The sequence below is a fragment of the Mustela lutreola genome, chromosome 9, assembly GCF_030435805.1.
Source record: "Mustela lutreola isolate mMusLut2 chromosome 9, mMusLut2.pri, whole genome shotgun sequence".
Taxonomy (NCBI): domain Eukaryota; kingdom Metazoa; phylum Chordata; class Mammalia; order Carnivora; family Mustelidae; genus Mustela; species Mustela lutreola.
In genome coordinates, this window is record NC_081298.1 from 38,615,318 (window position 1) to 38,629,115 (window position 13,798).

The window sequence follows — 13,798 nt, forward strand, 5'->3', positions numbered from 1 at the left end:
AGGTGATTGTTTATCTGGACAAGAACAGATTGGTGAGGTGGTGGTAGTAGAGGGAAGGCCTGACTGATGTAAAAAATAGAGGAGAGGAGAGAACTGAGAAAAAATACTGAAATTTAGGTAGAGACAACTCCTTGATGTTTCACCTTGAAAGGCTGATCAAAAACAGGTAAGAGTGGGAAGAGAGGCTGAACTCCAAGGTGACCTAAACACAGAGTCCTGAGTAAAACAGGGGTTTTATTCAGGACATTAATCAGGAGGCTAAGCCACAAAGAATGCTTACGACATACAAAGAATACTAAAGAGAAATCATGGCTAGTCTTAAAGAGGAGGTAAAAGCATGGATTCCTACCTGCCTCTCCACCCTTTCTGGGCCCCCAGAGAATGATGACCATATAGTACATGTGGATGTCTCAGCAATGGTCAGCCACTGGCTTCTGCATTATGTAACTCTACTCTTGTGAGGAAGGCTGCTTTAAACCTCTGACAAAGGTCCCTGGGGAGGAGTTCTGCAGCACAGACTTAAGAGACAATCTCCCACAGAAGGGCAGAGGAAGGACTGCTGCGTTAGGCTGAAGAACCAAGGAAGGGTAACATTAATTCCCAGCCCCAGAGGAAGAGTGCCAGCTCAGAATCACTGACTCACAAATATTTAGGCAAAGCCCGGTCTCATTTTTTGCATTTTTTATCACCCCAGCCTTTGAACCTACTCCTGGCAAGACATTGCCATACCGTCACCAACCTCAGGGTTCTAGAACTACCCAGAGTCAAACCCTAGAAAATCAAAGAACCTACAAAATCAGAAATCACTGGGTCACATACCAGAAACCAAGTAACAGAGCTTTCTTCATGCTAAAACACTTTAAGGAAGGAGGATTGAAGCCTGTGTCTCCTGAACTCCACTCAACTGCCATCTAACCCCTGGACTCACTATTTCTCTTTAAGGAAAAAATATACTGCACAGACAAGGAAAGGCATACCAATGCTAAGGTCAAGCAGAGCATAAACTTAATCTCCTTCTTTTTTCCTCCTTCTGATCTTCTAATCCTCAATCTGTTCTTCCTTTCCATAGCCAGAGAAAGACCACAGATGCATCTGACATTATGCATCTGACATGTTACTGAAAAATTATGTGTGATTCTGACTTTGGCAAATTGAATCAAATCTTAAAGTACTATTTAAAGAAATTCCATGATGAATAATCTTTTTTGAAATGACATCCATCCTTCCAGAAGAGGGAAGACTCACATATGCATTTAGTGAAAAATATTTGACATATAACACTATGTAATTTAAGGTTTACAACATGTTAATTTGATACATTCATATATTATAATATGATTGCCACTGTAGCAATAACTAGCACCTCTATCACATTACATAATTATCCTATCTTTTTAGTAATTGGAATAATTAAGTTCCAGTCTCTTGGCAACATTGATGATTATAATAATCATCATTTGTCTTAATTTTAATTTGTCTAGTAAGCACTAAGTGCAAGGCCCTATGCCAAGCACTCAGGAAACACAAACATACCCACAGATCCCCTTTTCTCAAGAGCTTATGCCACTGCTTAAGAAAGCCTAAATAGTTATTTTCACACACACACACATACACACACAACTGAGAATAAGAAAAGTTTTTATTGAAGTTCATCAATTCTAAAGTATATTTTTTTCTATGTTCAAAATGTTCTGAAATCAGTCCACACATTATAATTGATGGCATCCTCCCATGGCTGCTCTCCAGGCTGCAGCTGTGACATAGTGAGCACTGCCTCTAGAAGGAAGTAAGCTGATCCTGTTGTCAACCCTTCAGTGGAGTTGTGCACCATGCTGGAACTACAAGTTTTGAGCTGAGTTGTCACTTACCATGTATTCAAAAAATATTACAGTATATTGCAGAATTGGAACAAAAAGTAAGTATGAGCATAAGAAGGCATGGAAATAGCAATGGTACATGACATTGTTATTAGTGCAGCAAATGTTTCTTGTTGGAGGAATTGTATAAATTCTATATTTTCTTGTAAAGTAACAACCATGTGTAAAGAGAGATGAGAAAAAAGTGTGTCCTACTATGACTGGCAGTCTTTATCCCCCTTAGTATATGTATCATATTGGTATATTTTAGTCCTGGATAAGATACTAAATATAGAGGCAACAAAAGCAAAAATAGGTAAGTAGGACTATATCAAACTAAAAAGTTTCTGCACAAGAAATAATCAAAAAATGAAAAAGCAGCCTATAGAATGGGAGAATATGGGGGTGCCTGGGTGGCTCAGTGGGTTAAGCCTCTGCCTTCGGCACAGGTCATGATCTCAGAGTCCTGGAATTGAGTCCCACATTGGGCTCTCAGCTCAGCAGGGAGCCTGCTTCCCCCTCTCTCTCTGCCTGCCTCTCTGTCTAGTTGTGATCTCTCTCTCTGTGTCAAATAAATAAATTAATTATTAATTAAAAAAAAAAAAGAATGGGAGAATATGTTTACAAACCATATATCTGATAAGGAGTTAACATCCAAAAGACATGAGAAACTCCTACAACTACAACTCAATAGCAAAAAATCAAATAGTAAGATTAATACATCAGCAAAGGACTTGAATAGACATTTCTCCAATCACAACGAGACATCACCTCATACCCATTACAATGGCTAGTATTGAAAGGATAAAAGATAAAAAGGCTGGTGAAGCTGTGAAGATATTCACAGCCTTGTACACTGTTCATGGTATTGTAAAATGGTACAGCTGCTACGAGCAACAGTATGCAGGTTCCTCAAAAAATTAAAAATAGGACTATTATATGATCTAACAATTCTACTTCTGGGTATCTATCCAAAAGAATTGAAATCAGGATCTTGATGAGATATCAGTACCTCCATGTTCACTGCATCATTATTCATAATAGCCGAGATGTAGATATCACCTAAATGCTAACCAACAGATAAATGGATAAAGAAAATGTGGTATACATGTACAACAGAATGTTATTCAGCCTTAAAAGAGGAAATCCCTCCATATACAACATGGATAATCCTCAAAGATACAATGCAAAGTAAAGTAAGCCAGTCACAGAAGGACAGATACTGCATAATTCCATTTACGTGAGGAACTTAAAAGAGTCAAACTCATAGAAGCAAAAAGTAGAATGGTGATTTCCAGGAGCTAGGAGAAGGGAGAAATGGGGAGTTGATATTAAAAAATTCATAAAATTTTAGGGCACCTGGGTGCCTCAGTCAGTTAAATGTCCAACTCTTGAGTTTGGCTCAAGTCATGATCTCAGGGTTGTGAGACTGAGCACCACATCAGACTCCATGCTGGAAAATTCTCTCTTTCTCCCTCTGCCCACCCCCTCTCCCTCTCTAAAAAACAAACAAACAAACAAAAACACATAAAGTTTCAGTAATGCAAGATGAATAAAGTTCAAGGGATCTGTTGTATGATTTGCATCTAAAGTTAAAAATACTGTGTTTTACAGTGAAAAATTTAAGAAAAGATTTTATGTTGTATTCTTACCACAATAAAAAAATATGAATCAACCAATTTTTTAAAAATAATGGTGTAGCTTATAAAAGACGGTGACTTAGATTCAATGACACACCATTAATTACTGAAGGACTACTCTGAGCCAAGAAGTATGCTAACTGCCTTCCATATGTCAACTCATTCAGTACTCACAGATATTAAGGTAGATATTCTTGCTTTACAAATAACCCTTGCCAAGGTCACAGCCAGTGAGTGAAAGAGTCTGCACAAGAACCCAGGTATATACTCTGCTACCTTCCTAGCTAGACAAATTTCCATAATGCCAGAACATTAGTCAGAGTTTGCACAGCCCGCTCCTGCCACACTACTCTCTTTCCCACTCCCCACTCATTCCTCCCCACCCAGTGATGAGAACAAGATGCTGGAGTTTATCCCTGAGGCTAATGGTCAAATTGCCTGTCTGGCCTTGGGAGAGCCCTACCCTGACCATAACTATCTTCCCTCCATCTTTCAATTACTACCTTCCAAGAACTATAAACCTAAAATGTAGGCCAGGTCTCTAAATTTTCTGCAACAGCCTAAGGCACCAGTCTTTTTTATTTTGACCAAACAATTGCAAAATTCCTTGCACCACCTTTCTTCTGACTTGGTCACCCAACTCTGCCATGTGTTTCTGTTGTCAATCTCACAGCAACAGCCCCAGGAGAAACAAGGGTGAACCAATCATACAAAGTCCCAGGGACGAAGGAACTGGAGATTTGCTCTATTATCCTCAGGGTATGGGGGATGATGATGGTTAGTCCTTAAACATCAGAAGAATATAACATAACAAACTAGGAATCCAAGTTTAAAAACTGCACTGGATGTCATGAACTAGAAACCTGAATTTATCTTTAGTCATGTGAAATTATCTTCAGTTGATGCAAGATGTGCAAAGGAGGTAATATGCAAGGGGAAGGGAAAAAGACCTTAATTTTATAATTTTAGCTTTACCCACCCACTGCACTCTTAACATAATCAAATCAATGAAATGTGATCCTATTCCAGCTTCTACATCACCAATTTTAAAAAGGAGAGAGGTGGAAAATCCCAAAGAGATCAAATTTCTTTTCTGAAGTGACAGGTAGCTTTCAGGATTTTAGCTTAAACGAGAATCCAGGCTTCCAAATGTCTAGACATGAGAGTAACACTTAACGATGACAAACCAACTCACTGAGTAACACACTGACCAAAAATTAAGTCAATACAACATATGATACTAATACTACTTTGGGAAAATAAAAATGAAACAATGAATTATCTATTTTAGACTTCAGTTTTTTCAAATACCACAACTGTCTATAGACATAAAACCATATACTTAATTATGTGCAAAAGCTAATTCCTAAATATCATGCACAGAGATTTCCATGTGCCACCAATATTAAACTAAAAATTAGCTCATATTGGAGCAACTGGATGGCTCAGTCGGTTAAGCATCTGACTCTTGATCCTGGCTCAGGTTGTGTTCTCAGGGTCATGTGAACGAGCCTTGTGTCTGACTCCAAGCTCAGTATGGAGTCTGCTTATCCCTCTCCCTCTGCTCCCCCCCCCACATTTGCTCACACACACACTCTCTCTCTCAATTAATAAAGAAATAAAATCTTTTTAAAAACTAACTCATATTATATTATGCTCATCTCTTCAAAACTGAAAGAATGAAAATCAATTTTTTGCCAATTACAATTAGTATGGTTAAAGTTTAACATTAATTTGTGTTTGGAGACTTCACCTTATAGGCCAGTGGTCCACAATTATTTTTCCACTGATGCAAGGAAATGGACAGAAGCAACAAATATGAAAATGGTACCAAGAGGTCAAGTCTGAGCAAAGAATAGGATAGTGATGGCAACAAAAGAGAGAGAACACAGGAGAAATCTCATGGCAAAGGGTGGGAATAATGAATAAGGTATTTCACTGAGCCTGTTGAATCTGATATGCACAGATGACACCCAGAGGGATATGTCAAACAGAAAGTCAGAAAAAATTCATGTGGCCTTCCAGAGAAAAGTCCAGAGGAGATAGACATGGAAGCAAATACTGTAAAAAACAACTGCTAAAATCACGAGAACAGTAATAACACCAAATCACCAAGAGAAAACATAAAGTGAAACTAAGAAAAGGCACAAGAGGCCCAACCCTGGGGTTGGTAGCAATGGGAAGAGTCTGTGAAGAGGGCCAGGATGGAGCAGGTCAGAAGAACAGGACAAACCAAGAGAGTTTTAGGATCTATGCTACAATAAAAAGGAGAGAGGCACCTGTATAAGAGATCTGAGAGTCAAAAGTAAGCAGGAAAAAAGGGCTGGGTTGGATTGGGTGGTTTGTTAGCAGAGTCATACAGAAGCCAAAGTGTCAAGCAACTGAAGAAAGGAAGGAAAGGCAGCCATATCTATTCTCCTGATAAAGCCTGATGACATGAAGGAGAAAGTCCTAAGTCTGTAACTTGAGAGACAACACAGCAAAGGGGATGAACCACTTGGTCAACCACTCATATCACTACATTGAGAGAAAAGGCTTCAAGTACACCTGGCACAAGCACAGAAAACCTGGATCTAGATAACCATCCTGCCCATTAACTGCTCCCAACACACACACACACACGGAATTTCTAAATGATAATGATTTTTTAAGTAGTAATGTGATTTTTTTATTTTTTATTTTTTTTATTATGTTCCATTAGCCAGAATATAGTACATCATAAGTTTTTGTTGTAGTGTTCAATGATTCATTAGTTACGGATAACACCCAGTGCTTATCCAAACACATACCTTCCTTAATACCCATCACCTGGTTACCCCATCCCCTCACCCAGCCTCCTTTCTGTAACACTCAGTTTATTTCCCAGAGTCCAGAGTCTCTCATGGTTTGTCCCCTTCTCTTCCCCTGTGGTCCTCTGCTATATTCCTTAAGTTCTATATATGAGTTAAACTGTATGATAACTGTCTTTCTATGCTGGACTTATTTTACTTAGCATAATCCCCTCCAGTTCCATCCATGTCAATGCAAATGGCAGCAATGTCCGCAACAGCCAAACTGTGGAAGGAGCCGAGATGCCCTTCATCAGATGAATGGATAAAGAAGATGTGGTACGTATCTACAATGGAATATTACTCAGCCATCAAAAAGGATGAATGATAACAACTTCTAACACAGATACAAAAAGAGGACCTGCATTTAATTAAAAGTGTAGCTAGAGGAGTAGATGTCATAAAATATACAATTTGAAGAGCCTGGGTGGCTCAGTTGGTTAAGCATCTGACTTCGGCTCAGGTCATGATCTTGGGGTCCTGGGATCAAGGCTCTCTGTGTAGTTCAGTCTGCTTCTCCTTCTCCCTCCGCCCCTCCCCTGCTTATGGAACTCTCTCTCTCAAATAAATAAAATGTTTAAATATAAATACATATATATATACATATATATACATATAAATACATATATATATACATATAAACACATATATATACATACACACACACACACACATACACAAACAAACATTTTGAAATACATCTTATATTTTCTGTCCCAACATTTTATTCAAGAGATTACCTAATTTTTGAAATACCTTGTTGCTTTTATATCTTTTGTGATCTAAATTGGCACTATCCTAAATCTCTAGAGAAAAAAAAACAAAACATTAAAAATGTAACTTATAGTTAACTCCAGAGTTGTAATGAAATGTTAGCAAAACGTTTACATTGGGATACTTACATTGTGAAACAATCCTTAAAAGCTCCCACATATCAAAGGTCTTTCACGCATAAATGCTCTAGTCTAGGCAGTGCCTTAGCACATGCTATATGTTTACACAAAAATATTCTTTTCAATCATTAAATGACCTACAATGTAGCAGTTATGAAAAATGGTCATGAAAGCAGCAAATACCTGAGGTACTCACAGCTGTAGAGTAGGGATTATGAGCTCCAGTATTTTCAGCCCAGCAGCCACATCCATAAAGAGCAGCCTAGGAAAAGAGAAAATAGGTACACAATGTATTTCAGAAATATTATGTGTAATTACTTGCTTTCAACAAAAGACAAAATTATACCCATCTAATAAAGCCTGGTTTAATAATGATGCATATCAACTGGGAAATAATACCCGAGATTGTGTAAGACCTGCCCAAACAATGGTTCTAATACTATTTTAAACTGTATCTTCAATTACTGTATTAATCTAAAATTTTTCAGAAAAGGGCAAAAGAAAGTTTTTAGACTCTCATCAGCAGTAGTTTTTTTCCTTGAACAACCTTTCCCCAAATATAGTTTGTCAGCCAGTTCAGACAAATTCCTCTCTTCTGGCTCCTTGAAATCATGTGGTTGCCTTAAAATAGTGGCTCTCAAACTAGGTATATGTCAACTTGTTTGAGAAGTTTGGTGATAGGAACGTGGTTCCCAGATATTCTGATTCAGTGGTCTGGAGGCTGCCCATGGAATTGGTATTATTAAACAGGGCCGCAGGGGGGCTAGGATGCAGGTGGTCCTCCTGGCATACTCTAAAAAACCCCGTTTAGGAGGGCTTCTGCCATGCCTCCCTTAAAGTGGCACAGCAGAAACTGCAAACAGTTACTACCAAAGGGCCCAATATATGTTCACCACTGTGAACTACATTTTATATCTGAAGAATCTAGATTCCCCAGATATAAAGAAAGGAGCCAAAAAGATCAATTCAAGTTAATTATTTTATGAGGCAGTAGAACAGATTTATATGCCTGAAACCACCAATAACACAAATTACTGTGGTTTTATAAAAGAATATAACAATCATCCTTATTTTGTTTTTAATAATGCCACCCAGAATGTCTGGATTCATCTCTTCAATATCCACAATGACTTTCTGCCTATGGGAGGGGAAATGAAACTGGTAACTTTTCCAGTTTTTAGTTAGAAGCAGAAGAAGAAAACCCCTTTGGTAGCCAGCATAGAGAATACAAGGAAGTCTGCTCAAGAATATCTCACAAAACAAACTGAGGGTTGCCGGGGGGAGGGGGTTGGGGAGAAGGAGGTGGGATTATGGACATTGGGGAGGGTATGTGATTTGGTGAGTGCTGTGAAGTGTGTAAACCCGGTGATTCACAGACCTGGGGATAAAAATATATGTATATAAAAAATATATGTTTATAAAAAATTAAAAATTAAAAAAAAAAAAAAAAAAGAATATGCACCACCACAAGTTTGGTAAAGAATGGAAAATTGAAAGCACAGATGTCCATCGGTAAAGAAATGGTTAAACATTTGCCCAGCAATATGCAGTATTCATTGCAGAGAGTTCAAAATAAAGAATGCAACTTTTTCAAAAAGATTTTTAGAAACTAATAAAAACTCCAAAAATATTATTGAGTGAAAAAAAGACGACGACGACAAGCCACAATACATGGAGTTTTCAGTATGACTTCTGACTAATGAAAGAAAAAATACTCCCATAAAATAGTAACTATTCTTTTCAAAGAGATCACTTTTAAGGAGTGGGGAAAGAAGCTAAGATGGGAATGGTAACCAGACAGACCAGCTTTCTACAATATTCCTTTTTTTTTTTCTAATAAGGACTTCAGAACTCATTTGCTTTAATATTCTATCCAGAACAGGAATTTTCATGAAATATCCCAGGCACTTCTCATACCAAGAACCTTGATACTTCGTGAGGGAACACATTCCCCTTTTGGACACTTACCTTTGGCTTAAAGTTCTTCCTTAGATTGCTTTAATGAACAACCACTTTATCATAACTTTCATCCGCTAATCCTGGTTCTACTCTCTGGATTTACTTTACCTTCCCTGCTTAAGTCCTCTAAATTTTTTAAAACAGCTATCTGAGTGCCCTGATTACTCTTTTCTCACTCAAGAGAATACTAGATTTGTGAACTGTTCCTCAAGACTTTGAGATGCACACATACACACCCTACGCCCTTAATCACTCTCCTTGAGAAATAATCCAATGTCCAAGATAATTGGAGATGAAGTCTCCCATGCTCATGTGACCCACAGTTGCCACCCTCAGTTGTCACCGGCAATAGCCTTACAAGTAGAACAAAGAATTCAATACAACATTGCCAATATGGCAAAGAGTAGAAAATATATTATTGCCTTTGAAAACACCATGCTTCTAAAATACACAAGATTGTTGGGTCAGAGTGGGAACTGAAAGCCCTATGGAAGGGATTCTGCACATGGATTGCAGAACCAAACTGGCAAACTTGTGGAATAAGCCATTCAACTGGTATTACCTGGGACAGTTCCTAGGTGAGCCAAAGCCTCAGAGAATAAGCCACCTGAGAGGAAGGGCCTACTCTTCCTTCACTGAAAACCTGGTTATTGCCTTCACTGAAAACCCACTATCCTTGCCATTCACCACAGTTATCTTGACCAGGAGCCTGGACCCCAAAATAGCAAATAAGGCCGTAAGGACACCTCTTCAGAACCTACAGGGGTCCTTTTTTTAAGGAAAAAAAAAAAAGAAGAAGAAGAAGACTTACTCCTACTCTTTGTTTCTTCTCTCTAAGCGAATTCCCCTTATGCCACTTCACCACAATTTCATGATCTAAAGTTGTCTTCCATCTTAAACTTCTGAAACCAGTTGAGCTGATACAGTGATAGGTCAGATAAAAGAAAGAACCAGAGACTGTCCCGCTCTTAACACTTCTTTGGATAAAATATCACAAGCTTGGGGCACTTAGATGGCACAGGTGGCTAAGTATCCAACTCTTGATTTTGGCTCTGGTCATGATCTCAGGATTGTGACTGTGTCCCACGTCAGGCTCCATGCTCAGCCAACAGTCTGCTTCTCTCTCTCTCTCTCTCCCCTTCTGCACCATCCCCACCAGCTCTCTCTAAAATGAACAAACAAATCTTAAAAAAATAATAATAATAACAATCTTAAGCAGGGCTTTAAAAAATAAAAATAAGCTTTCTTCTTTTTAGTAGTAAAACTTCCTCAACATTTAACAAAGGTATTAACATTCAGTAAAAATAGATCATATAAATATCATTATTATTATTATTTAGTCTTTTTTGGAACTTCTTTTCCTTTATAAAATGAGCATAACAAAAACCCCTACCTTATAATGTTTCTGTAGATCACATGAATGAACACACTTACTGTACATAGCAAGAGACAGTTCTAGCTAATATATAGCTATATTATGAGGGACTATGGCAAGCAATTTAAATATGTCATTTAATCTTCTAGAACTTCGTAAGGTAACTATACCCATTTTACAGTTGTGGAAAGTGGAGCTTAAAGATGTTGAACAGGGGTGCCTGGGTGGCTCAGTGGGTTAAAGCCTCTGTCTTTGGCTCAGGTCATGATCCCAGGGTCCTGGGATCGAGTCCCGCATTGGGCTCTCTGCTCAGCAGGGAGCCAGCTTCCTCCTCTCTCTCTCTGCCTGCCTCTCTGCCTACTTGTGATCTCTGTCTGTCAAATAAATAAATAAAATCTTCAAAAAAAAGAAAAAAAGACGTTGAACAATTTGTTTACAATAAGGGAGAGGTGAGATTAGAATAAAGGTTTATCTGAATCCAAAATTCACACTCTTAATCACTAAACTCAACTGCGTATTTGTGTGGGGCTGAGTTGAGAGTGGGATGTAATCATTCCTTTTTTGTGTCCCAGTTGTAAATTCTAACTATTGTTGGTAAGCCAAGTAAATAAATTGTAATTCAAATTGCCACGTCACCATATGAACAGTTATCATATGTCTAGAGCAGGGTAATTAATATGCTAAGACTTTGAAAGAGTTCACTGTACACTTAAAATGTATTTAAAAGCATCTATTTCTAGCATATTTTTAAAAGTCTTTTTTTTCAACACTTTGTATATTTTATTTCCTTCCCTCTTGATCGTCAAGGAGAATGGTTTCCTACTGTCAACTGATGCTTTCATATTTCCAGGCTTATTACAGCTCCTCTATCCAAGCAATATAATCCAATTAAGCAAATGCATTTTCCTGGTAAGTAACTTTACCCTTACCCACCACACCTTTTCCTGATTTTCATCTCTCACAAACTATGTCTTCATACACTAGCTAATTGGGGCAAATCAATATGTTTAATTTTTACAGAAGTATTTCTTTTTCTAGGACAGTCCCATGTGTAGTGGCAGAATGGCTTCAAGATTGTTCAATGTAATATCCTCCTAACATAGACCAGAACTATCCTTGGTTCTGCTGTTGGCTATTCTGCTAACCAAAAAAACAAAAAACAGTGAGAAAGTCATGGGAATTGCAAGGCAACGAAGGCAGCTATGCAGGCTTTTCTCTCTCTTTCTCCACCCAGGCATCCAAATCTGATATGCCAAGCTTGGTTCTTATTCCAAACTTGACAAATACACAGGGATTCATAATGTGGAAAAACACCATGACCAAAAAAGGCTTTTTATAATGAGTTCAAAGCATTGTACACACGTTGAGTAATCATTCCCCATAAATCCCCCTGTACAGTAGGCAAAGAGTAGCACAAAATTAATTATTCTTCCCTACCCATCCCCCCATGGGATTTTAAGAGCAGATCAGGGCAGATCAGGGAATATCACTTGGAGATTTCCAAAGACATCCTCCATGAATCAGATCACTCTATTCCAAGCATTCATTAACCACCATGTCCAAAACAACTGTGATAACTACTCTTTTTCAAATGTGAGAGACAAGGCATACATACAAAGAATGCCAAGAAGTGCTCTACATGTAACATGAGATCTAAGTACTGAGCTTAAGCATAATGCTTGCAACTACTTTAACAGACTCCAGGAATCATTAGTTCACTCAACAAATATTTCTTAAGCTCATAAGTAATGTACCAAATTGGCTTATGCTCAGAAAGCTTACTAGATCAAATGGATGCAAAAATACTCAACAAAATACTAGCCAACAGGATTCAACAGTACATTAAAAGGATTATTCACCACGACCAAGTGGGATTTATTCCAGGGCTGCAAGGTTGGTTCAACATCCGCAAATCACTCAATGTGATACAACACATCAATAAAAGAAAGAACCAGAACCATATGATACTCTCAATAGATGCTGAAAAAGCATTTGACAAAGTACAGCATCCCTTCCTGATCAAAACTCTTCAAAGTGTAGGGATAGAGGGCACATACCTCAATATCATCAAAGCCATCTATGGAAAACCCACCGCAAATATCATTCTCAATGGAGAAAAACTGAAAGCTTTTCCGCTAAGGTCAGGAACATGGCAGGGATGTCCATTATCACCACTGCTATTCAACATAGTACTAGAGGTCCTAGCCTCAGCAATCAGACAACAAAAGGAAATTAAAGGCATCCAAATCAGCAAAGAAGAAGTCAAATTATCACTCTTCGCAGATGATATGATACTATATGTGGAAAACCCAAAAGACTCCACTCCAAAACTGCTAGAACTTATACAGGAAATTCAGTAAAGTGTCAGGATATAAAATCAATGCACAGAAATCAGTTGCATTTCTCTACACCAACAGCAAGACAGAAGAAAGAGAAATTAAGGAGTCAATCCCATTTACAACTGCAACCAAAACCATAAGATACCTAGGAATAAACCTAACCAAAGAGGCACAGAATCTATACTCAGAAAACTATAAAATACTCATGAAATAAATTGAGGAAGACACAAAGAAATGGGAAAATGTTCCATGCTCCTGGATTGGAAGAATAAATATTGTGAAAATGTCTATGCTACCTAAAGCAATCTACACATTTAATGCAATTCCTTTCAAAGTACCATCCATCTTTTTCAAAGAAATGGAACAAATAATTCTAAAATTTATATGGAACCAGAAAAGACCTCGAATAGCCAAAGGGATATTGAAAAAGAAAGCCAACGTTGGTGGCATCACAATTCCGGACTTCAAGCTCTATTACAAAGCTGTCATCATCAAGACAGCATGGTACTGGCACAAAAACAGACACATAGATCAATGGAACAGAATAGAGAGCCCAGAAATAGACCCTCAACTCTACAGTCAACTAATCTTCGACAAAGCAGGAAAGAATGTCCAATGGAAAAAAGACAGCCTCTTCAATAAATGGTGCTGGGAAAACTGGACAGCCACATGCAGAAAAATGAAATTGGACCATTTCCTTACACCACACACAAAAATAGACTCAAAATGGATGAAGGACCTCAATGTGCGAAAGGAATCCATCAAAATCCTTGAGGAGAACACAGGCAGCAACCTCTTCGACCTCTGCCGCAGCAACATCTTCCTAGGAACAACGCCAAAGGCAAGGGAAGCAAGGGCAAAAATGAACTATTGGGATTTCATCAAGATCAAAAGCTTTTGCACAGCAA

The 13,798-nt window shown here is 38.1% G+C and overlaps 1 protein-coding gene across 5 annotated transcripts in view; it reads right to left on the bottom strand.

Moving 5' to 3' along the window:
- TASP1 (taspase 1) overlaps window positions 1-13,798 on the bottom strand; it is a 272,025-nt gene that overhangs the window by 139,281 nt on the left and 118,946 nt on the right. For 4 of the 5 annotated variants that reach the window (XR_009344681.1, XM_059134054.1, XM_059134057.1 and 1 more), the window contains one exon: window positions 7,401-7,479. Coding sequence is in view for 3 of the 5 variants with exons in the window: in XM_059134054.1 (XP_058990037.1) it covers window positions 7,401-7,479 (79 nt within the window). In the remaining 2 variants the exon portion in view is untranslated. The remainder of the gene's footprint in view (window positions 1-7,400; window positions 7,480-13,798) is intronic. The other variant, XR_009344682.1, reaches the window with a different exon arrangement.